The sequence below is a fragment of the Nicotiana tabacum genome, chromosome 1 (genome assembly GCF_000715075.1).
Source record: "Nicotiana tabacum cultivar K326 chromosome 1, ASM71507v2, whole genome shotgun sequence".
NCBI lineage: Eukaryota > Viridiplantae > Streptophyta > Magnoliopsida > Solanales > Solanaceae > Nicotiana > Nicotiana tabacum.
Window position 1 is genome coordinate 167,863,744 of NC_134080.1, and position 24,494 is coordinate 167,888,237.

Consider the following 24,494-nt stretch of genomic DNA (forward strand, 5'->3'; position numbering starts at 1 on the left):
CGACGGTGAGAAAAAAAATGAGAAAGGTCAATTGGCGAAATCCCGCAAAGGGCGCCATTGGTCGAAAAGATGGAATTCTTTAAGATCATCGGCATGGACAAGAGTCCTGGCAAGGTTCCTCGATTTTAAGATATGGATTATGAAGGGTTTTGTGAGAATTGGATGGCTGCACAGATTGGGTATCCATTCCAAGAAGCATGTCAAGTCTATTGAAGTCTGCATGCACTCCAGATAAGTCCTTCTTTCCTCCCCGAAAGGGACACTTCTCTTTAAATTCACTTTCCTATCCTTGGTTTACTTTTATTTTAATCCCTTTCGGTCTAACTCTATTCTGAAACTAAGACAAAGAAGAGATAGCAAGATTGATTTACAGGGCTTTCGTTTGATACGAGCTCATGTGCAAAAAGGCACCCAGCCTTGTCAGGGGCATCAAGTCGACCTCGACTGGCCATGGCGGACGATGCTTCGAATTCAAAACTCTCGGAAGGAGAAAATCAAATTGAAGTGCTTATAAAGGCAAATGAAGTTGAAAAGGTTGAGTCTCATGTGGCTAACCGTCTTGGCAAGGGTTTGAAAAGCCAAGGTACCCAAATGATCTGAAATTGAAGTTGGAAGAAAAAGCCAGAAATGAAAGGCCTATGAAGGCGAAATAAAGTTGGAAAAGGCTAAGTCCCACGCGACTAGCCATTGCAGCAAAGTTTGAGGAGCCAAAAGTCTCCCAATGATCTGAAGTTTTTTTTAAAAAAAAAACAAAAGAAGAAAAAAAAAGAAAAAAGGAAGTCAAAAGGGAAAGGCCTACGAAGGCAAAATAAAGTCGAAAAGGTTAAGTTCCACCGACCAACCGTCATGGCAAAATCTGGAAAAAACCAGAGGTTCTCAGGGCCTGAAATGAAATCGGTCCCTAGGAAACGAGCAGTTGCAATTGAGATCTTCATCAAAGAAGCCGGGCCGAGATCAAGTGATTGGAACAATCAAGACCACAAAACCAACCACCGTTTCAAACTAACTATTGTTCTTTGTTTGAAAACATGAAACAGGTGCAATCTAAAGCAACCTTGTAAGAAGCAGGTGCAACCAAAAGAAACTGTGCAAGGGCTAGAAACAACTTTGTAGCAACAATCCATAAAGGGAAGTCCCCTCCAAAATTCTTTCCCGCATTACTCATTCTATGAAATAAAAAAATGAAAAAAAAATAATAAGAAAAATTCAGAAAAAATGGTAGCCTAGGGTCCCCAATCTCTAGTTATGTTTCTCCAACATAGGGTCTCCACTCCCTAGTTGATTTTATTTTAGGCATAGGGTCTCCACTCCCTAGTCTGCTTTTCCAACATAAGGTCTTCAACTCCCTAGTTAAGTTTATTTTTAGACATAGGGTCTCCACTCCCTAGTCGTGTTTCCAACATAGGGTCTCCACTCCCTAGTTAAGTTTATTTTTAGACATAGGATCTCCACTCCCTAGTCGCCTTTCCAACATAGGGCCTCCACTCCCTAGTTGATTTTATTTTAGATATAGGGTCTTCACTCCTTAGTTGCCTTTCCAACATAGGGTCTCCACTCCCTAGTTGAGTTTATTTTTAGACATAGGGTCTTCACTCCCTAGTCGCCTTTCCAATATAGGGTCTCCACTCCCTAGTTGATTTTATTTTAGACATAGGGTCTTCACTCCTTAGTTGCTTTTCCAACATAGGGTCTCCACTGACTAGTTGAGTTTATTTTAGACATAGGGTCTCCACTCCCTAGTTGCTTTTCCAATATAGGGTCTCCACTCCCTAGTTGAGTTTATTTTAGACATAGGGTCTCTACTCCCTAGTCGCTTTTCCAACATAGGGTCTCCACTCCCTAGTTGATTTTATTTTAGACATAGGGTCTCCACTCCCTAGTCGTTTTTCCAACATAGGGTCTCCACTCCCTAGTTGCTTTTCCAACATAGGGTCTCCACACCCTAGTTGATTTTATTTTAGACATAGGGTCTCCACTCCCTAGTCGCTTTTCCAACATAGGGTCTCCACTCCCTAGTTGAGTTTATTTTAGACATAGGGTCTCCACTCCCTAGTCGCTTTTCCAACATAGGGTCTTCACTCCCTAGTTGATTTTATTTTAGACATAGGGTCTCCACTCCCTAGTCGCTTTTCTAACATAGGGTCTTCACTCCCTAGTTGAGTTTATTTTAGACATAGGGTCTCCACTCCCTAGTTTCTTTTTCAACATAGGGTCTCCACTCCCTAGTTGAGTTTATTTTAGACATAGGGTCTTCACTTTCTAGTCGTTTTTCCAACATAGGGTATCCACTCCCTAGTTGAATTTATTTTAGACATAGGGTCGCCACTCCCTAGTGGTCTTTGCAACATAGGGTCTCCACTCCCTAGTTGAGTTTATTTTAGACATAGGGTCTTCACTCCCTAGTAGCTTTTCCAACATAGGGTCTCTACTCCCTAGTTGACTTTATTTTAGACATAGGGTCTCCACTCCCTAGTCGTTTTTCCAACATAGGGTCTCCACCCCCTAGTTGATTTTTAGCATAGATATAGGGCTCCACTCCCTAATCTCTTTTTCCCAAGGATACACAATCCTGGTTTTATCGCTTTCAATAAAGAAATAGTTTAGATTTTGTTACAATAACTCACAAAATTTTCCTAGTGAAAACTGGGGCAGTAAATTTTGTTCGTTTGTTCGCTTTGGTGCCTAAATAGGTTTTCACCGTGAGGCACAAGGTTCAAGATGACCAAAAGAAGAAGTCTCAACCCAAATAAAAGAAAGGAAGAACAAGAAAAGAAATTAAACTCTAAGTGCAGCAGCGGGGAAAAGATACGGACTGCCCAAGATATGATTGAAGTCACAAGTTTTGCATGTCCCGCCTTGATCCGAAAAGAATAATGAACCAGCGGTTGCAGCTAACGAGCATCAAGATTCAGGTCAGAGTATGGAGGAAGAACCATCCAAGACTCAAGATCAAGCAAAGAATGTTTATAGATAGGAATCTTGTAACTCGTAGTTGATATGCTTAGCTAGTTTAACTTTTTATCTTTCATCTTGGTGTAATAAGGAGCTCAACAAGCAGAAATAGCAGTGAAATCACAGTTTCCGATAGTCCCAGCTATTAAAACTTCCAGAACTATACTGACCTGATTCCTTTATAGCCAAAAATATGTAGCAACCTCTGAAGCAAGGTTCGGTCAGGCTCTTTCAAAAGATGCTTCCCAAGAAGTTTCAGAACGGGCAAAAATCCCTCATAATTGCTCATTTTGTATTTGCCCGAAAACCCTTCGTGTTTTCGAACAAAGAGGGGCAGCTGTGAGCATGTGATTTTTGCCCTATACGAAATACTCCTATAAAATCCCAAGAAAATAGGTTTTCTGTTAATTTTGCCATTTTAGGAATTTTTGTAGAATTTTTTTAAATTATTTGCATTTCTGTGCATGTTTAATTTTTATTTAAATTATGAAAAATACAAAAAATATCATGCATTGCACTTAGGATTTGTTTTACATTTTTTAGAATTAATCAAGGATTGTTTGTTTTATGAAAATTTGGAAAATCACAAAAAATAGCTCATTTTTACATTTTTTGTCTTTAAATTTTTAATTTATTGATTTTCTTTTTAATGTAGAATTAAGTGATATTTATAATTTTTGTAATTAGGTAACTAGTTTAATTCCACTTTTTAGATTAATTTGGAATTTTTCTGTTAATTAAAAAAAGAGATTAAAAATATAATAAAAGAAAGAGGGAAAAATGATTTAAAGGGGGTCTAGCACACTTGGGCTGCACCCTTAAACCCTCAGCCCAAATACTCCCCTTTATCACCCCAGCTCAAGAAGAAGCGGACCAAACCCGCTCCACCGACCCACCCGTTTTCCCTTCATGTATAAATCCCTCTTATAACATTTCCCCTAAAATACAAACCCTAAACCTAGATACAGAAACGGCGCCCCACTGTACTATTCATCATTTTCCTCGTCAAACTCAGTCCTCAACTCGTCTAAAACTCAGGCGAGTTCACTCAAATGGGTCCCCCTCCTCTCCACGTTACTTTATTCCAATGATTTTCTGTCAGAGAAGGAAGAATATTCCCGAATTTGCACGATTTGTGTACTATAGAGCGATTTGCTGGATGAATGGGAGCTGTGGATGGATGTAAATCGATCCATGCTTTCTATTTGTCCCTAAAATCGTTCAAAAATGAGGGGATTTTTTCGAATTTTTGGGCAGAAGCTTCGAGATTTTTGAGGGTTATATATAAGGTGAGTTTTCTTGTTTAAGGGGTAGGAGAAAAAATCAGAGAAAGATCTAAGAAAAATTTTTGAAATTTGAGGAGAGTAAAATTTTCTAGGGTTCTTGAAGTTGTCACTTTTTTCAGGCCGTTTCTTTTCAGTCTGCTTCTCTTCAGAAAACACCCAAAAAAGCACAAATGGTCTAAGTTTATTTCATTTCAAGAGAAAATTTCAAAAATAAAATCACTAAAACAGATTTCTTAGCATTTATTCTTTCTCTTGATTTCTGGTTCTCAAAAGGAAGCTTGATTAAAGTTTAAGTTGGAGTCGAGTTTGGGTTTTAAAATTTCAGTATTGATTTGCTTCAAGTTCGTCGATTTCTGTTTCTTGTTGCTGTTCGTTTCAAGTTTTGAGTTGCAGCTTTGTTCGAGTCAGCTTAGATTGTTGTAATCACTGAAGTTTCGTTAATTGAAAGCTCTAATTTCAGGTTCATATCTTCACTCCTTCTTAATTTGTTCTGGTATCGATCAAAAATGTGATGATGGTTGAGACTTTGTTAGATTGGAAGTGTTTATGAGCTGGTTCATGAGAAACCAGCCTGTGATGCAGTTTTGTTTTTGTTTTTCTTGGCTCCGGACACATCTTCCTTATTCTATTCGTTCTGTGTGCTGCGATTCATTCGGGTTATACATGTGTTGCCTTGGTGTTTACTGGTGAATGGTGTATAAATCTATTTTGCTTTACCATACAGAATTCATGTCTGTTCTTGAATTGGTTAAAATTTCCAAACGTTGAATGCTAAGGTTGAATGCTAAGGTTGAGTATATTCTGGATAAGCCAACAGCTTTATAAAACATGAGTGTCACACAAATTTTAATGAAATACACTAACTTTCACTAGCAGCTTGTATTTAGTTGATATCTACATTGACCATCTAAGAGATATTGTTGATGTTAGCAAGTAGTTAAGAAAAAATATTTAAGTCGTGAATCATGATTCTTTTGATTGCATCTGAAGTAAAAAATATCAATGGTGAATAATGAAACAAAACTGGAAAGCAGAGAACAATTAGAGTAGTTAGTTTCACTGATTTTCTTTGAGCTTGAAATGTACCTGTGAGAGAATGCAAAGCAATAACTACATCAGAAGAAAATTGTTCTAGAGTTAACTTTCTTTCCTTTTTGATGTATTGACTATATATGTATGGTGAACATGATATCTGGAAATGTGTGTCTTCTATTACAATTACTCCTTGTTAAGTCATATGTAATTGAGTTGTTATGATGTCAGTAGATTTACTTATGTATAGATGTAGTTTAAATATTTTCTTTTGTGCTATTTTGTTGTTTATACGGCCCTGCCATCCAAGAGAACATGGTGATTATTTTTTAGGCTTACATATCACTGTTAAAATGCATCTTAGTGTTTGACAAAAGAATGTGTCACACATAGGATTAACAAGATGACTGAAATTGGTTAAAACTAAGTCAGATTGAATGTTAGTTTAAAGTCATTTATCTTCCACATGCTGATATTTTCATATAACCGCAATATCAAGTTAGTAGTAATTTTAATGGTTATTCATTCAGGGTACAGCGTTTTACTGGTTATGGCATTGTATCTTTTTTCTGTGATCTCTTACTTTAGGCCCTAAGTTCTAGCTTGATAGCTTGTTTAGTTGATTAATTATCATGGATGATATAAAGGGTTCCAATTGACCCCACATTGCCTTAAAAATTGGTTTGGACGTTCATATGCTTCAAGTCACGTTTTTTTATTGATTGATTCTTCTGGTTGGTTTTGCTTAATAGAGCAAGGATGGCTATTGTCAATGGAATGTGTACTTTTAATTGGCAATTAAAAAGAGACATCAAATCATTAATTTGGCCTGAACAAGCTAATCGGTCAGTTTGTCCCTTACTAATTTATTTCCGCCAAATATAATTCCAAAAAAGAAGGAAGTTTCTAAGCGTAGCTTGCTTTAGGCGCGTAATTAATTCATTACAACGACGGATACGGGTCCCATGATATGGTTGTGATAACTAATTTTAAATTAGAGTAAAAATATGAGTACCATTAGTTTGCCTTTAAAATATATACCACTTTTTTCTTAAAACAATTTGAGGTGTGTCATGCTTAAAACTTATAATACATGGCCCTCACGAAATTAGATCAAGAGCTAATCCTTTTAGAAAATAAGTCGAGGTGCGCCATACGCAAATAAAATTCTACAATCTATGGCCCTCACATAAATATAAAATTAGTATAGAAATTGCCTTGAACTTTCGAAGTTTGCTTTAGGCGTTAATTGAATAATTACCATAGCTACGGGTACGGTTCCCGTGACATAGTTGTGACGCTTAATTACTAAAATCCGGGGGTACATTTATGTGACCCGGCCACAATTTAATCTTTAAAAATTAAGCATGTTGTAGATCGTGGGTACGGTTCCCGTGACATGAATTGCAATATGTAACAGTAATTATTAAAAGCGGTTATAGAGTTTAAAATGCACCGCAGGTTTAAAACATGTAGTAAATAGATAATATACCAATTAAATAGTTTAAGCGACGGTGCTAGAACCACGGAACCCGGGAATGCCTAACACTTTCTCCCGGGTTAACAAAATTCCTTACTTAGAATTTCTGGTTCGCAGGCTTTTAAAATAAAGTCGAAATTTCCTCGATTTGGGATCTTAAAATAAATCGGTGACTTGGGACACCAAATAAACTATCCCAAATGGCGACTATGATAATTTAAATAATCCTATTTCGAATAATGTCACTTTAATTGGAAAAACTCCCTTATATACCCCTCGGGTGTAAAAAAGGAGGTGTGACAATAAGAGATAAATTTTTAAAAGGATATTTATTTATAATAAATAAGGTATCAACATTTGTTATACGATGTAAAATTTTCTATAATTGAACTAGTATATTTAAAATATAGTCTAAATTATTTATTGAATTTAAATTCAATAAATTTTACATGCCTATATATATATTCAGATTGAGATATCTATATCTATATTATATTAAAAGGAGGATAGTATGCATTGTGGTTAAGCCAAGTGGCAAGCTAAAAATAAGTCACTTGGCAATTTAAAGACAACATTAATAATTAGATATAAATGAAAACATAATTAATGGAAGTAGTTGAATTAATCTTATACATAATCTAAATAGATCTTAGACAAATTTAATCTATATATCAATATATATATATATATATATATATATATCTATATATCTATATTTATATTTATATGTATATTAGTATCTACATCTATATTTATATTTTATATCTATATATTGATCCACTCATAGATTTTCTTATATATTAACTAGAAATATGGAGGTGAAAAATTAATTAAAAAGCTATAATAGAAACAAAATAAAAATCTATATTATATTAAAAGGAGGATAGTATCTATATTATATAAGACAACATTAATAATTAGAAATTATAAATGGAAACATAATTAATGGAAGTAGTTGAATTAATCTTATACATAATCTAAATAGATCTTAGACAAATTTAATCTATATATCTATATTTATATTTATATGTATATTAGTATCTACATCTATATTTATATTTTATATCTATATATTGATCCACTCTTAGATTTTCTTATATATTAACTAGAAATATCTATATTACATTAAAAGGAGGATATTACGCATTGTGGTTAAGCTAAGTGGCAAACTAAAAAGAAGTCACTTGGCAATTTAAAGACAACATTAATAATTAGAAATTAGAAATGGAAACATAATTAATGGAAGTAGTTGAATTAATCTTATACATAATCTAAATAGATCTAAGCCAAATTTAATCTATATATCTATATTTATATGTATATGTATATTAGTATCTACATCTATATTTATATTTTATATCTATATATTGATCTACTCTTAGAGTTTCTTATATATTAACTAGAAATATGAAGGTGAAAAATTAATTAAAAAGCTATAATAGAAACAAAATAAAAATCTATATTATATTAAAAGGAGGATAGTATCTATATTATATAAGACAACATTAATAATTAGAAATTATAAATGGAAACATAATTAATGGAAGTAGTTGAATTAATCTTATACATAATCTAAATAGATCTTAGACAAATTTAATCTATATATCTATATTTATATTTATATGTATATTAGTATCTATATTTATATTTATATTTTATATCTATATATTGATCCACTCATAGATTTTCTTATATATTAGCTAGAAATATGGAGGTGAAAAATTAATTAAAAAGATATAATAGAAACAAAATAAAAAATATAAAAAGACGTAAATGGAAATAATATATGACTATTTATTCTTTGGAGTGAGTTAAAATATAAAATAAAGCGGCGTCTTAAGAATAAGATACATAACAAAGTAAGACAAAATAAATAAGAATTTAGGAAAGACTTAGGATAAAGTTAAAAGGATAAGAAGAAAATATAATGTATTAATTTTATATCACATTCAAAGATTTGGAAAATCTTCATTTTTAATTGGACTAATAAATGCCTAAAGTTACGGGATATTGTAAATCCTATTTAAAACTACTTTGCCGCTTAAATTTTAGGCATTTAAAAGGGTTATTTGCAAGAAATATATATTTGAAAGGGTAACAAAGAAAGATTTTTTTTGAAGCCTACGTGCTTTTTCCTAATTTGACATTGATTTTTGCAATATTGTTAACTTCTCGAAAAATCGAAATATTTATAAACCAAATTCCAAGAGAATATGTGTGTGCGTATTATATATATATATAAATGAATAAAATTTGCATCGTGATTAAGCCAAGTGACAAATTATTATAAAGCTACTTGGCAATTTAGGATAATATTAATATTAATACTTAATTAAATTAAAATATATTTTATGAACCTGAATGAAAAGAAAGTGAATATTTTTGTAAAGATATTGTCTGTCGTATCTTAATTAATAAGATTTAAAAACAAATTGTATTGAAAGATAAAAACAACGCCTCTATCTTAATTAATTATAAAGATAAAAATATAGGTATTATAAAAAATATGATAAATTTAAACATTAATATTATAAATAGAATTAAAAAAATTAAAAGAAAAAGATAATATATATATATATATATATATATATATATATATATATATATATATATATATATATATATATATATATATATATATATATAAAATTTCAATGTAGAAATATTTGGAAGGATAAGCCTTATTTGATTTTTGAGAAAAGAAAGTATTTTAAATAATAACGAATAAAATTTGCATTGTGGTTAATCCAAGTGACAAACTACTATAAAACCACTTGGAAATTTAGGGTAATATTAATACTAATACTTAATATAAATTTAATTTTTTTTAATCTGAATAAAAAGACGGTGAATATTTTTGTAAAAATATTGTCTGCTCTATCTTAATTAATAAAATTTAAAAATAAATAAATTGACAGATAAAAACAACGCCTCTATCTTAATTAATTATAAAGATAAGAATATAGGTACTGTAAAAAATATGATAAATTTAAACATTAATATGAACAATAAAATAAAAGAATAAAAGTAAATAAAAAAATTACTACAAGAAAAAAAACCTATTTTTATTTATAATGTACTATAACGGAAGTAACAAACAAGAATATGATAATTTTAAGTTTGATAATTTTAAGTTATGGGTAATGCAATATGGACAAGAAATTATGGGTAATTTTAAGAGATTTGAGAAATTACTGCGTCTTTTAATATTTATTTAATGATTATATATAACTTTTATCTGAAAGATTAATATTTTAAAGTTATTTACACATAAATCAAATAACTCAAATTACAAGTTTTGTGTCTGCGCATCGCACGGGTACTAATACTAATTCTAATTTAAGAAAACAATTGACGGAGCCTTAGTGTACCTTCGCATTTTGTTTTCTTTTCAATTTCAATTAAAACTCAACCTCAAAAACTAGTTAAGTAAGGTCAAATAGAAACTTTAGTTCTTGCGCTAACTTCTTAAAGAATTTTGATTATAAAACTCAACCTCGAAGATCACGTGAAAGTTATAAATTCCATGCTCATTTACTCCATGAAGGTTCAGCAATTAAGTACTCCCTCCCGTCCAAAATAATCGATTTTTTGGTTGGTTTTACACATATTAAGAAATTTACCTTTTAACATTAATTAGTAATGAAATTGATTATATTAACTTTTATCATCTCTTCATATAAATACTTCTAACACATACTCCAACATTAATTACTCCAAGAGCAATGTAGGAAAAGAATAATTAATTCATTCTTGAAATCTGAAAAAATCACTTATTTTTAACCACAAGAAAAAAAATCACTTATTTTGGACAGGAGGGAGTATGCTTTAGTAATTCCAAAGAATTTATAAAAAGGATAGACAATATATTACATTCAATTAAGAAGAAAATCAAAATAGGTAAAAAAGTATAGAATCAAGGGACTTGCCACTTTTTATTTTCAGCCAAGAATCTTTTTCAAAAGTATAAAATTCACATCATTCTTTTAGGACGTGCTCATTTACTTACAGAAAATTTAGTGATTTTGAGTCAAGATGCGATATCCCAGGAGATCTTGTTTCAAGATTCGCATAATATTACACCTTATAACTGTTTTTGAACCATTCTTCACAGAGAAAATATGGATAACCGACATTTAACATCTATGCGAAAATACACTTAGGGTTTGTTAATTAAATTAAAATAAATGAAATTCTATCACCATTCGAGAAAATTTAATGTGGTATTTTGAATTTTTCACTGGATTCCTACATTCGTGAAGAGTCAATTTTTATAAACTAACAGTATTTTTTCCCTCTTACACAATAATAACATACTCAGTGTACTTTCACAAGACTTTTTTATGCTATGGTAGTTAAAAAGATAATCACAAAGTAACCTTTTATAAGAAGTGTAAGGTGATAGTCTTAAAAAAGGTAAGTAGTTGTCATACTTTAATCGATAGAGTAAAAATCTATTTAGGCTATTAGTATTTAGTGTATACATAAGTTAAGAAGGAGAGCTTTGGCGTAACTGGTAAAGTTGGTATCATGTGACCAGGAGGTCACAAGTTCAAGCCGTGGAAACAGTCTCTTGCAGAAATGCAAGATAATGCTGCATACAATAGACTCTTTTGGTTCGGCCCTTCCTCGGGCCCGCACATAGCGGGAGCTTAGTGCACATTTTACAACAAACACATAATATGTTAAAGGTTTTCAATTTTTACACATTTACTATATATTAAACATAAATTAAGTTATATCCATTGATAGTATAGTAAATATTATAAGTTTAATCAATCAACACAAAATCTTAAAACTCTAGTAATTATATCCCTAAAAGAGCTCAACAAAAAAGAGCTCAAGTTATCATTTTTTTAATTTAATTTTATTAATATATCTAGGGAAATATTTTTATTACATCATCATCAAATAATTATGCTAATAAATTTTTACTATTAATAGCTGCACACTCAGATGTTAACGTTTCCCTGCAAACACGGTGTAACAATAAAATCAATGGCGTTACAAACTATATGGTAACTTCCTTCTCGGTCATTACCCAAAAAAAAAAAAACTTCCTTCTTGGTCGTTAGCTGTTAAAACTTACCATCTATATCTATCCATGGTGTAATAAATTTGTAAATATTTAAGTTTACTTTTTTCTTAACTCATGCGATTATGTTTGATTGAACACGAAGTTTAAAAGAAAAAAAAGATGTTCAAACTTATAATCTAAAATAAATTAAAAATATTTGAGTGGTCATAAATCATCTCATTAGAGGTACAAATAAGAAATTTAAAATTAAATAATTTTTTTGCTGAATAAAATTATATTTTATTAAAAGCGCATAGAAAATTAAGGTGATTCAATACAAAGAGAAACTAATTATTTGACAAATGTGAATTAAAGATAAAAAATGTGTCGAAGAAAATTGGATAGAGCGAATATATATAATGGTCTACATTTTTTTCCCTACATAGTAGCTTAGCTTAATCTTTTAAAACATGTTAATAACCATTTCTCATGTTACCAATTAATAATTATTATTTAATAGGTGATTTGACTGTATAACTATTTTTTATATGATTAGTGCATAGATTTTAAACTGTTTTTAAACATTTATCTGTCCTAATTTAAGTAACACATTTTTCTTTTAATTTATCCTAAAAAGAATAATATCTCTTTATTTTCTACAAATAATTTAATTATAAATTTCTCAATTTGCTCTTAATAAGGTGATTCTAGCCACACAAATATAGAGTATATGAAATGTTGTAGGGCATAAATCCACACAAATATAGAGTATATGAAATGTTGTAGGGCATAAATTCTAAAAGTGGCTTTTGTCTCTTAAATTACTGCTCAGTCAAAAATCATTACATTAATTTGTTTAGTTTAAATTTATGCTCAGTCAAGCACTCCTGACACAAAACTGAAATTAAGGGAATGTAATAGCATTACATTAGCTTTACACGCACTCATACACACAGTGCGTTAGAGTTTGTTGAGAGAAAAGGAAAGGCATATACATAGAGAGAGAGAGAAACACTCTAAATTCTTGAGAGAGAAAACTCACCCACTTTTTTTTTCTCTATAATAATTCAAGAATTATATTTTTCACCCAACAACGAAGAACCTTTCTTGAAGTTTCTCTTTTTTTGCTCCTTTGAAATTTTTCATCTTATATTTATTCAAAATCTTGGTTCTTTTTCAGTAATCCCTCAGATCAATTTCTTGTTCTTGTTGTTGAATATGGCATGTAAAAGGCACATTCTTGAATCCAATTCTTTTTTGGTTTTATTATCTTGCTGTAGAAATATGTGTAATTTTTGTAGCAGCAGCCTCCTCTGTATTTGATTTCAATTTGGTGAGTAATTGAACTTGTGATTGAATTGATTCTTTTTTTTTTCTGGGGTTCTAATTTTTTGTACTCATATGCTTTTTAATTCGTTTTATAGGTAAAATTCATGCCTGAAGAATTCTAGTTCTTGAAATTGATACTGTATAGGAATAAAGTTTGAATCTTTTTCGGTTTAATAGAGATTTTCAAGGCTATTTTTTTGAGGGTTAGTTGTGCTTGTGTTTAGTCCAAGAGATGTATATTGAGGAGTTGAATGAGGGGGAAGAAGTAGTAGTAAACAGGGAGGAGAAGTTTTGTGATGATACTTGTGAAGAAGGTGCATTGGTTGTTTCGGGCGCGAAAAGGGCTTTGGTTGGAGCAGGTGCTCGTGCGCTTTTTTATCCCACGTTGTTGTATAATGTTGTCAGAAACAAGATTGAGACCGAGTTTCGGTGGTGGGATAGGGTTGATGAGGTATAAATTTTACCTATGTAATATTCATGTTTTACTGCATTTGTGCTCTTTAACATACATACTATCTGTAGTTTTTATGTGTATATTGCTTTTAAGCTTTTTTGATTAAATTTGTGCTGTTTCATATTTCAATGTATAATTCAGATTATCTTTAGGATCCAATAGTTGGTCAATGTCAAAAAGGTTTATTTTTTCCTAATATTTCCTAGGTTGATGGTTCAAATTATTCAAAGCTTATCTTTAGTATAACTAGAAGTTATTGACTTTAAGATGTGACACATAGTTTGACTATTCCAAATTCCCAAATCAAAATTCAACTGAAGGATCAAGTTCTTAGTACTGCTGATTCTTTGTGATTTTTTCTTTTTGATATGTAAACCCACCCCTAACCCAGAGGCGAATGGAGTGTATTGCCTATGAGTTCGACTGTACCAAGTGTTTTCGACATGGAACATAGATATATATGTGAAAAACCAATAAAATCTCATTAAATATTAAATTGTGACCCGTAATTTTGAAAGTACGATGAGTTCAGTGTGAAGAACCTTATGATTGAGCTCATCAAATTTAAGTCTTGGATCAGCCTCTACCTAAACCCCTTACCCAGGAGAAACTTTTAGTGTTTGTTAGAGATATCCATTTACTCTAGGAGATCTCAGTATTGTGTTGCAAAGCATGTGATGGGCGCGTGTTCATTAATCTCCTCCTGTTGCACTGATATGTGCTTTTCCTGGGCAAATCAGTGCCGAGTATTTAATATATGATGTTTACTAAGAAATAGATACCCCTTCCCATCTTAGTGTTGTTGAAATGCCGTGTTGGTGGTCCAGATGTGAAACTGTAAGTCATGTCGACTTTAATTTATAGCGTTTCATTTTCACATATCCTCTAATATTTTCAGCTGCTTTTGATTGCTGGTTGGTGTATATGATTAATTTTCAACTTATTTCCCTCTACATTTTCTTCTATCAATTTAAAATAGTAAGTTAATGGCGTTGGCTGTGCATTCTCTCATTATGCGTGGAGGTTATTGCATATTGTCATCCTGGTTTGTCACTTGCCCTTGGCTTGGATGTTTCATAAGATTGTTATATGTGAAGTAGCCATTTCCTAAGCTTATACCTTTGAAGATCGACATGTTCGGTTGCTCAACAAGTTTAGAGTTTAGGATTATTTACCATTTTGTGTGGTGTAAGTATATGGTAATGAAAAAGGAAATTAATGGATATAAAAGAGAGGAGGACAATTAAGTTATTTACACTAGCATGTTTGAATATGGAGGAATACGAAAGAAAGCAGAAGAAAAATACTGTTCTTCTAGGAACGTCCCATCTCCTTCCTTTCCCTTCCTCCTTTCTATCCATTCACGCACACACACACACACACTCCCTTTCCTTTTGAGTACTTCTAATTCTTGAACCAAATAGTTGCAGTTCTGAAGACTTGCCAACACTTTTGGATATACAAGTTCAAAGATTGCGTCTGTCGTTTAGCAAAATTTTCATTTATATACAGCCTTTGTGTAAGCTGCAGCTGTTATTAATATTTGTTTATGCACTGCAATATTGTGGATTTTACAGTTTTCTCTGCTCATTCTTTTCTCTATCTCTGAACTTATTGCTTTCAAAATTAAAATACATATTACATTGGGGACTAACCATTTATTATGTTTTCAGTTAATTGAGGTGTTGTTGATGGCTTTTTGTGTTTTCAGTTCATACTGTTAGGAGCTGTTCCATTTCCTGCTGATGTCCCTCGCTTGAAGGCTCTAGGCGTGGCTGGAGTGGTTACCTTGAATGAACCATATGAGACTTTGGTCTCAACATCATTATATCTTGTACCGTCTACACTCCCACTTTCACATTGTATCTCATTTTTAAGTCATTACATTTTGTTATACTGAAATTGCTGGTTAACAAGTTTATTGTTATTAACTATGTTGAGTTAGCTATGTGATCGAAACAAGATGGCTGGATTGCCTACCTATATGCAGATTTTGAGTGAACGGGTGTAAACTTGTAAAAGGATCAATTATAACTAGAGGAACATCTTTTGTCCTAATACGCATGAGCAAGAAAACTTCACCATATTGTTTCTAAATGATTGTCGTGCTCCTTATTTATCACTAAAAGAGTGATGATTTGTAAGAAAAAATCATTCCAATGATGCCATTTTACTTATTTTGTAGGATCATGGCATCGATCACTTGGTGATTCCTACCAGAGACTATCTTTTTGCACCATCAGATAGAGATATTGACCGAGCTATTGAATTCATCCATGGTAAGCTTCTTACTCCCAGCTTTCTAGTGTGTAAAATGAAGGTAAGAATCCTTCCCCAGCTTTTATATACTGTGCTTTTGAGTCAAACGGTAAATATATATTATATGTTGCTGGAGTTTGCAATTTCATTACGTTATTTTGATTGTCAATTCATAGTTCTATGCATGTGGCTTTGAAGGTAATGCATCTTGTGGTAAGACAACATATGTGCACTGTAAAGCCGGCCGTGGCCGTAGTACAACAATTGTCCTTTGCTACCTGGTGGGCACCACAACTCAGAGCATATAATTAGTATCTGTTTCATGGTTTTTCTCTATTCTAATATTTCCTCTTGGGTAGGTCAAACACAAGCACATGACACCTGAGGCTGCTTTTGAATATGTCAGATCCATTAGACCAAGGGTGTTGTTAGCCTCCTCTCAGTGGCAGGTATGCTCTTAACCAGGATTCTTGTTCTGCATCGAGGCTTAGTTGTTGTTTGTACGAGGCGCTTATACTCCCGCTCAATTCAAATCCCAACAAAGACAAAATATTCTAGGTGATTCCTCATCTATCTAAGCCTTGGTGGGAGAGTTTTGCTGTATCTGTGCTAGTGGGAGGTCACCCAGTTAAATAGTCGAGGTTGTGCGAAACTGGACCGGACAGGCGGACACTGGCATTTAAAATAAAATCTGTACATTTGAGTTAGAATATGTTAGGATATGTCAGCCAGTCCACTGCAACTTTAGATTTGTGCGTTCATGTCCTCGACTTTAATTTTTTCTGTATGTGTTTTTATTATATGGATATATCACTGACCCTAGAGGTTCAACGGCAAGGTAGTAAAATGAGAGATGTGTAAAAGCACACGTCACTACTCAATAGTCTGAATCCTGGCTGGTGAACCAAGCCCGTATTTAAGAGGATTAGGGTAGAGGGGCAGGCACGTTCTTTGAGTTTCGACGCTGGAAACAAGCGATTTCTTGGTTATTAAAACAAATTATATGTATATATTATTGTTTACTGTATTCTTCATACTCTCTTTTCCAAAAGCTGTCCTTGATAGTTCAGAATCCCTTGTCCTTTCTTGTCTTGTTTTTCTAAAGTTTTAAAACGTCATTTTCATTACTTATACAAATGCAGGCGGTTCAAGAATTCTATGTAAGAGTAAATAATACTGATAGTGATGTCTGTGGAGGTGATAATTCATTGGAAGTCTTGGACTTTCCAGCACAAAAAGAAGTTGCTGCCTTTGATGATGGCTCGGTGGTTCTAGTCTCTGAATCTGACCTTGATGGGTATGAGGAAAGCGTTGAATCAGGTCTGACACGTAACGAAGTGTTAGCAGATTTAAACCTTGCATGTAGAGGTGTTCAGGTTGCTAGCCAGGCTGCAATTTCCCGGCTTTCATTTTTCTGGCTTCGCTATCATTCAAGCCAAAAAATGTCAACGAAGAAGCTAGGAGGTATTGGCGTTAACATCCACGTTTATTGAGATGTCATATCTTGGTTAAGGGAAGCCGAGGTGTTGCCATTCCCTTATGTTGCTTCTCTCTCTCTCTCTCATATATATATCTTAAACCACCCCTTGATCCCCCTTTTTTCGTGTCTTTTGTGGAGCTACAACAATGTTGTTGCGAATGTAATTCAAGTTGTGAGAAGATTATCTAGGCAAGAAGCCAAGATTCAAGAAGTGGACACAGAGAATAATATGTGGTGTTGCGACAGGGCATAACAGTATAGTAAGTTGAGTTGAGTTCTGGAAAGGGAAAAGTGTGAGGCATGCATGTTTTAATGAATTGGATGTTTTTAATGCAAAAAATCTATTTTCTTTCATCACGCTACACACACACATATTCCTGAAATCATTCAGCAAAAGCAAATTTGTCACCTGAAGATAAATTTGTTGCGCAGCATTATGCGTTTATGTATTGTTTCAGGAAAGGTGTAGTGACTGATTTCACAGCTTAAACTCCTGGCACAGAGATAATTTTATTGTTGCTTCAAAAGCTCGCCTTCAGTTGAAATGCAAAATAACTTGATAAATTATGTCAATTCCTGCAGAGCTGGCTAAAGATTTGATATCCTTTATACCACACGCAACTTTGCGTCTTTCACTGAATCGAAATTGTATAAGAAAATTATGTTGTTCAAATAGACTTGATACAATGTGGGTATCAAAATGCTTCTTTGCCCCTTTTTACCCTCTTATATTCAATTCATCTCTTCAGTTTAGAATGGTTGGAATAGATCTAAAATTTAGAGCTTCAATTTATTGGATTTGGTATCTCTACATTCACTGTTCCTTTTGGATCCAATTCAATCTTTTCTCCTCCCTTTTATACCCTCTCATACGAGTTTGTACCCGTTGGAAACTTGGATTAGGTAGAAAAATTTAAAACTTCAATTTAGTGAACGAGGGTATCTATCTCTACATTCACTATCTTTAACTTAGGGAAAATATTCAAATTTGGATCTTTAAAATTTAGAATTGTTCAAATTTGTATCTGTACTATTCAGAATTGTTCAATTTTTCCCTCCATTAAACTTTTGCTCTATTCATGCACTTGCATTAGGAAATAGTTTCCTATTTGCCGTTTGTTATTAAAGGAGTTCTAGCGTCCAAATTCTTGAAAGAAAAAAAATCAAAATTTACTCCTTAATTTTTTACTATAGTTTAAAACTGCCCTTAAATTGAAGCTCCGTTAAGGGTTAATGGCAAATATAAAACCTTTTCATAAACGTGGAGATAATATTAACTCGAAAATTGGTGCTCAGTTTGAATAATACATAGCAAATTTGACTATTTTCCCTACAATTAAAAGTTAAAACTAGGTTCTAGCAAGTATTGTCCAATGAGAAAGGCCAAGGGGGAGGCAAAACGACAGAAAAATAAAAAATAGTAGCACAATGATAACATCAAAGATATCATAAGGGTCTTATTGTTAATATCTAGACTAGATGTATAGCACATCAAAAAGTGAAGATAAAGAGGCAGTGTAAGCATTTGTTTTTGTTTCCCAAATAAACTGCAAAAACAGCCATTTTTGCCAAAGAAGCAGTTGAAGTGACAAAGGCCATGGTGCTGAATTCTTCGATTCTCCTCTCCAACATTTCTTTTCCTTGTAATTCCTCTCTTCCTCAGAGTAACACTTACACACTATTGCTGTTATGAATACTGCTTCTTAGTATAGAAACGAGAAATTAGAAATTGTGGATTTTCTTGGCTGTGGTTGAGGGAAATGTTCAATTTGGCTTCTTAACCTCACTGGGTATTTACACCAAACCAATAGAAACATGACATAGTATTTGCATATTGAGTTCTGCTATACATAATCATGGTTTTAACGCATGTTTTTACTTCATCAAATTACATTTGACCATGATAAGTTTAATTGGTTTGGTGTAAATACCGACAAAGTATTTACCATATTACTTATTTGACTAGCCACACCCTTTTAAGAAGGAAAGGGTAAAATGGGAAACTACTGGGTTTGTTTTATTGTTGTGTATTTTTAACTTTCTTGTCTATGGCATGAGAAAAAAATGGTTCAATGTGTTCTCTAATAGTCTCTTTCTTTGTTTTTTTTTTCCAATTTGGAAAATCTTCGCTTGAACTTGTGGGTTTATTGAGTTGTGTTCTGTTTTCTCTTACCTTGTTTTCCCATTCTAAAGAGAAATTTAGATGTGATATACATGCCATGTTCACTTTGATAACTATGCTGTGAAGAATAATGTGAATGAATGTCTTTTTCTTGTTTGCTCTCCCTCCGAACTAGATTAAATGCAATATTAGCCTCAATAATTCGTTGAACTTAATTACATTTGTTCTAGTAGCATAAGGAAAAGCCTTCCATTTCAATAATATATTTGCTCGCGCCAATTATGCATCCAAGAGACTCGGTAACCACATCTTTTGATGCAGTGCTAGTTGAGACTTCTTAATTGGCTTGCAAGAGCTAGTACTGCGTCTCAGTTCCAAGCTACTTGGGGTCAGCTATATGTAGTTTGCTCCATTTCATTCCAACGTTATGTGTTCCTAGGAGCACGTTCTAATTTTGTGAGGATTCATCATAAACTAACTAGTTTTGTGATAGTTGTCACACCTCACGTGCTCACAATAGTGGTTTAACATATATCCGGGTTTTGGACTGGCAATGTGAGCTCATGTAGGATTCTAAACTCAAAATTTGTTCGACGCATTAGAAAAATTTATCTTCATGTTGCTGTGAAAAATTTCCATCCTTAAACATCGATAGTGCTCATGGAAAAATGAGAAAAGAATCGGGAAATAACAGGATTACCGAAATTATTGGTTTTCCTGTGTAGTTTGCCATTAGATACAATGTAGGTTGTAGATCCTTTAAGCAACATTTGACAGCCTTTGATAGGTAATCGTTATGGATTGTCATACATAAATCCCTTTATTAAACAACTTGTTTTATTCTCAATTCAGATACTCTTTCAGCTTGTCAGCCAGCTCAAGCTTTTCACAGACAGAAGTCCACGTTCCAGTGCTGCTCAGCTGTCACATTACAAGATAAAAGGTAACTTAACTTTTAACCAAAATGTCAATCTTTTGTAGCTGAAATAGAAAATATTTTCAGGGTTTGGGAACAGAAAGTAAATATATTGCACTATGAGGACAATATGAAGCGCAGATCTCTCTTGTTTTTTCTGATTACATCCGGCATATCTCCCGCTCTCCCAGCTTCTGGGAAAACAAAGAGCAAAAACCCGTATGATGAAAGACGCTTACTAGAGCAAAACAAACGGATCCAAAGAGAAAATAATGCCCCTGAAGAGTTCCCCAGTTTCATCAGAGAAGGTTTGTTTGTCCACCCATGAGACACCGTGTGAGTGGAAATGACCATGAACTAGTTTTTAAGACATCAGTAGTTTGACTTACCATTTCCTATTTTGATATCATGGTAAATTATAATGTGAATGTGATTCTTTGAATCCTTTTTCAGGTTTTGAAGTTAAAGTAGTTACGTCTGATAACTACATAAAGCGTGACTCAGGTCTTATATTGTGGGATATTGTTGTTGGTGAAGGTGATTGCCCGAAGGATGGCCAACAGGTTTTCTTTCATTCTTTGTTACTGAAAAGCTGTGATCTGCTTTTATTAGAATGTCATTAATTTTAAATACATCCATGAATCATTGGGAAACAAGTATATAATGGTACCGGAGTTCGTCTTTTACGTTCATACATTGCTCTAGCGGAGTCTTGGAACCGATATGGTACATTCACAATAAAACAAAGCAAGACGAAATGCATTTAATTTCCTTTTCCTATCCTTCCTTTTTGTATATTCCTTATAATTAATTTGTATGTTACTGCATTCAAGAGTTTCATTTGGTCTTCTAGAAACTCTCACTGCACAGGCGATGGTGTCTTGGCTTTTACTATTATAGTTTGTAATAAGATGATTCTTGGATGTCTATATTATGGGAATAATGCTGAATTTCAAGAAACCAAAACTGGATGCTCTGCCAGTCTCTGAAGAAATTAATGTATCACAATCGTTCTGAATTCTATTTTCCTTCACAGAGATGTGACTGTTTTAAGTATTATGCAGTTATTCTGACATATGCATGGTTGATAAACACAAAAGAGCTGACTCGGGCTCATTAAACTATTGCTAAGCTTGGTTGGGCTTGGTTCAACTGGACACCTAGGCCTAGTAATGATCCTTTTCATAGTTCACTTAATTTACAAAGAATAAAAGACAAATGGGATTTATTATCTTAATAGGTATTCCTATTACAAATTAAAAGGGAACAAAGAAAGGTTTACTAGCATTAAAATGATAACGGACTGCTTGTTGCTGATTCTTTGAATTGCTGCCTGCTTGTTGCTGATTCTTTGAATTGCTGCATTCATTATCACCAATATTTTTTTTACTCCGTTGGCAGGTGACTTTCCACTATATTGGTTATAACGAGTCTGGACGTCGTATAGACAGTACATACCTTCAAAATGCTCCTGCAAAGATTCGGATGGGCACCAACGCATTGGTCCCAGGTGATCTAAGCAAACACACAATGTCATAACCTTTTTTAACTCTCAGATATGAGAAAATTTTGCAGTAATATGAAGAAAAGGATGAATGCAGGTTTTGAGGAAGGAATTAGAGACATGAGACCTGGCGGGAGAAGGAGGATTATCATACCTCCAGAACTAGGACCACCGGTAAGTGTCCTTAAATCTGCTCCTCAATTGAATGCTTTTATAATTAGTATCGTTTAAAGCTGCTATGGAATAAAACTAAGCATTTAGACGTGCTCGCATTGTGTTGCGTTCTTCCAATATTATTTATTTGATAAGAATCTATTTCTGATACTGCTAACTAACAGAAGCCAAGGAAGCTCTTAATACTTCTTTTGCTCGCGTTTGTAATTGCTTTCGTCTCCCTCAGCCATTTACATAGTGTGATTTAAGTTGGAGTACTCCTTACTCAGAGAACCTATATATATGTTTTGCCACTTTAAGGATAAGTTCCTTGTAAGCTTGGAGTTATTAGGAACTCAAAACTACCAACAGAAACCTTTTTTTTTTTTATCGGTAACTACCAACAGAAACCTAGATGTAGCTACTGTTCTAATCAAGTGGTTTAACAGGATTCAGTTACACATTAATTTTGAAAATTATTGATAATACATGTGATTCTATCAATATATTATACGATGTTGAGTAACTGACTTTGGCGGTATAATACATCCTTATAAAGTATCTATATCTTTGTATATTATGAAGAACAAATTGCAGTTTTGGTTCTTGGTTTACAGACGTCGTGCTTGATTTGTCTTACTTTTTGAATTGTGCGCATAGTATGCATTTCTTAAAGCAACATAAATAAGTGGAACCTCTTTCTACATTGTTATTTTGGTTGAGAAAACATCAGTTGCCATGCAAATGACCCATTTAGAAGGAATCTAGAAATTTTAAATTGCATGTTCTAAAAACTAAGTGAAGATTTAAAGTCCTATAGGCATGGTTTCTAGGTGATTCTGGAGACTCAGGATCATTAGCATTGATTTTATAAATAGGAGTCTTAGGTGAATGACACTATCCTATAAGCATGATTTCTAAGTTGTTGCGTAATAGGCATTGAAAGTTATTAAAGACTGGGAATTACGGACGTTTGATTCTATAGACATGCTTTCTAGGCGGATAACAGTGTTCTATAGGCAAGATTTCTTATCAATTGATATTTGAACTTCTTGTCATCATATATTCCTATAGGCATGCTATCTAGGTGGGAGTATAATAAAACAGCAGAAGTAATTGATTAAGAGACTAGTGTCCTATAGTCATGATATCTGGATGGGCAACACAACTAAGTAATGAAGCAATTTGATCAATTAATTATTTGAAGTCCTATGGACATGACATCTAGGTTAACAAAAAAGCATATAATATGCATCCTATAGGCATGCTATCTGGGTTTTGGATACTGGATGGTTAAGTTGGAAAAAAAACGTTGAAAATCACGTTTGGAGCCACTCTTACGCTATTGTATTTCTCAGACTAGGGTGAAATTTAGTAGTCTATTGCAGACTTTGATTATAGTTCCAAGTAATATATGGCCTTTGATATTACACTGTTTGGAAGTTAAAACTTGCACAAGAAGAACGTATCTTGATATTTTAGAATTATTCATGTTTCACAGGTTGGGCCTTCAACGTTTTTTAGCTCAAAACAGTTTGAAGTATTTGACGTGGAATTGCTAGGCATTCAAGACTGCAAACGGAGGACAATAGCAGGCTTCTACTCTGATGTTGTCTGCAATTAAGCCCCTTCTGTGAATATTTTAGTCACATCTTGTATCATTATTATCAGAAGAAGAGACTTGTTTTTTTTTATTTTTCCCTTTCATTCTTTTACGGCAAATAGAAAAATGGAAGATAGAAAAGACTGTAGTGTAGAGATCACAAGGTAGTTCCGAATCAGTAACTTTTTCACTGAAAGTAACAGGAGACTATCCTACTGTCTCGATTAAAAGGTTAATGTTTGCTGAGAAATCTTGTATTTGTTGTATCTATAAAGCAAAACAAGAGGCAAGAATGGGCCTATAGAACTACTTGTGCTTACCTTTCTCTAGTATGCATCGGTAACTGAATGAACTCCTTGGATCGTCGAAAATTTAGGAGGAAATAACAGTGAAGTGAAACTTTTTAGAACGCAACCAAGCACTATGTTAATCCTAGCTACTATTTAGGTGAGAATAGTTCGTGTCCAGCCAAACTGCATCACGTAAAATGGGATGAAGTGAGAAACAATTCTCATACTAAATGTACATGAATATGAGTGTTTGCTTCCCAACCTTTTTTCGCCCGAAATGCTCTTTTCTTATGTTGGAGGTTAAGTTATTGTTACAAATAAACCATCCACTCTTTTGGCATCTCCGTCGATTGTCCAGTAATCTCTTCTTTCTCAAAAGGAAAAGTCGGAAGTGAAGTATAATAGAACATGTCCTACTTTAAATTCGATCAATAAAAGAAAAACCAAAGCAATTGATGGCAAATTAGCCGCCCAAGTGGAAAGAAGCATATATTACTATACCAAACGAGATTTGAAACCAAAACCAGAAATTCTTATCACCTTGCTGGCAAACACTCTAGTGCACCTAGAGAAAGAGCAAACTGATCTGAAGGAAATTAGACAGCGTTCCTACCAAA

General features: G+C 33.2%; 2 protein-coding genes across 2 annotated transcripts; both read left to right on the plus strand.

Annotated features, from left to right (window-relative positions):
- The first annotated feature begins 12,646 nt into the window (after positions 1 to 12,646).
- LOC107822972 (phosphatidylglycerophosphate phosphatase PTPMT2) lies at positions 12,647 to 17,643 on the plus strand. The gene is made up of 7 exons (XM_016649556.2): positions 12,647 to 13,100; positions 13,192 to 13,547; positions 15,262 to 15,384; positions 15,736 to 15,829; positions 16,008 to 16,090; positions 16,169 to 16,258; positions 16,952 to 17,643. Exons 2-7 carry the CDS (start codon positions 13,329 to 13,331, stop codon positions 17,300 to 17,302), a joined length of 960 nt encoding a protein of 319 aa, XP_016505042.1. The 5' UTR covers positions 12,647 to 13,100; positions 13,192 to 13,328; the 3' UTR covers positions 17,303 to 17,643.
- A 1,130-nt stretch (positions 17,644 to 18,773) lies between these two features.
- On the plus strand, positions 18,774 to 23,831 carry LOC107822973 (peptidyl-prolyl cis-trans isomerase FKBP20-2, chloroplastic). The gene is made up of 7 exons (XM_016649557.2): positions 18,774 to 18,932; positions 20,264 to 20,354; positions 20,415 to 20,635; positions 20,781 to 20,890; positions 21,729 to 21,837; positions 21,929 to 22,005; positions 23,486 to 23,831. The coding sequence occupies exons 1-7, from the start codon at positions 18,887 to 18,889 to the stop codon at positions 23,606 to 23,608; spliced, it is 777 nt and encodes a 258-aa protein (XP_016505043.1). The 5' UTR covers positions 18,774 to 18,886; the 3' UTR covers positions 23,609 to 23,831.
- The last annotated feature ends 663 nt before the right edge of the window (positions 23,832 to 24,494 follow it).

Coding starts and splice junctions, on each gene's coding strand:
- LOC107822973 (XM_016649557.2), top strand. CDS start 18,887: ATGGTGCTGAATTCTTCGATTCTCCTCTCCAACATTTCTTTTCCTT. Junction 21,838..21,928: donor CACCAACGCATTGGTCCCAG/GTGATCTAAGCA, acceptor GGATGAATGCAG/GTTTTGAGGAAGGAATTAGA. Junction 22,006..23,485: donor CTCCAGAACTAGGACCACCG/GTAAGTGTCCTT, acceptor CATGTTTCACAG/GTTGGGCCTTCAACGTTTTT.
- LOC107822972 (XM_016649556.2), top strand. CDS start 13,329: ATGTATATTGAGGAGTTGAATGAGGGGGAAGAAGTAGTAGTAAACAGG. Junction 13,548..15,261: donor GGTGGGATAGGGTTGATGAG/GTATAAATTTTA, acceptor TTGTGTTTTCAG/TTCATACTGTTAGGAGCTGT. Junction 15,385..15,735: donor TCTCAACATCATTATATCTT/GTACCGTCTACA, acceptor CTTATTTTGTAG/GATCATGGCATCGATCACTT.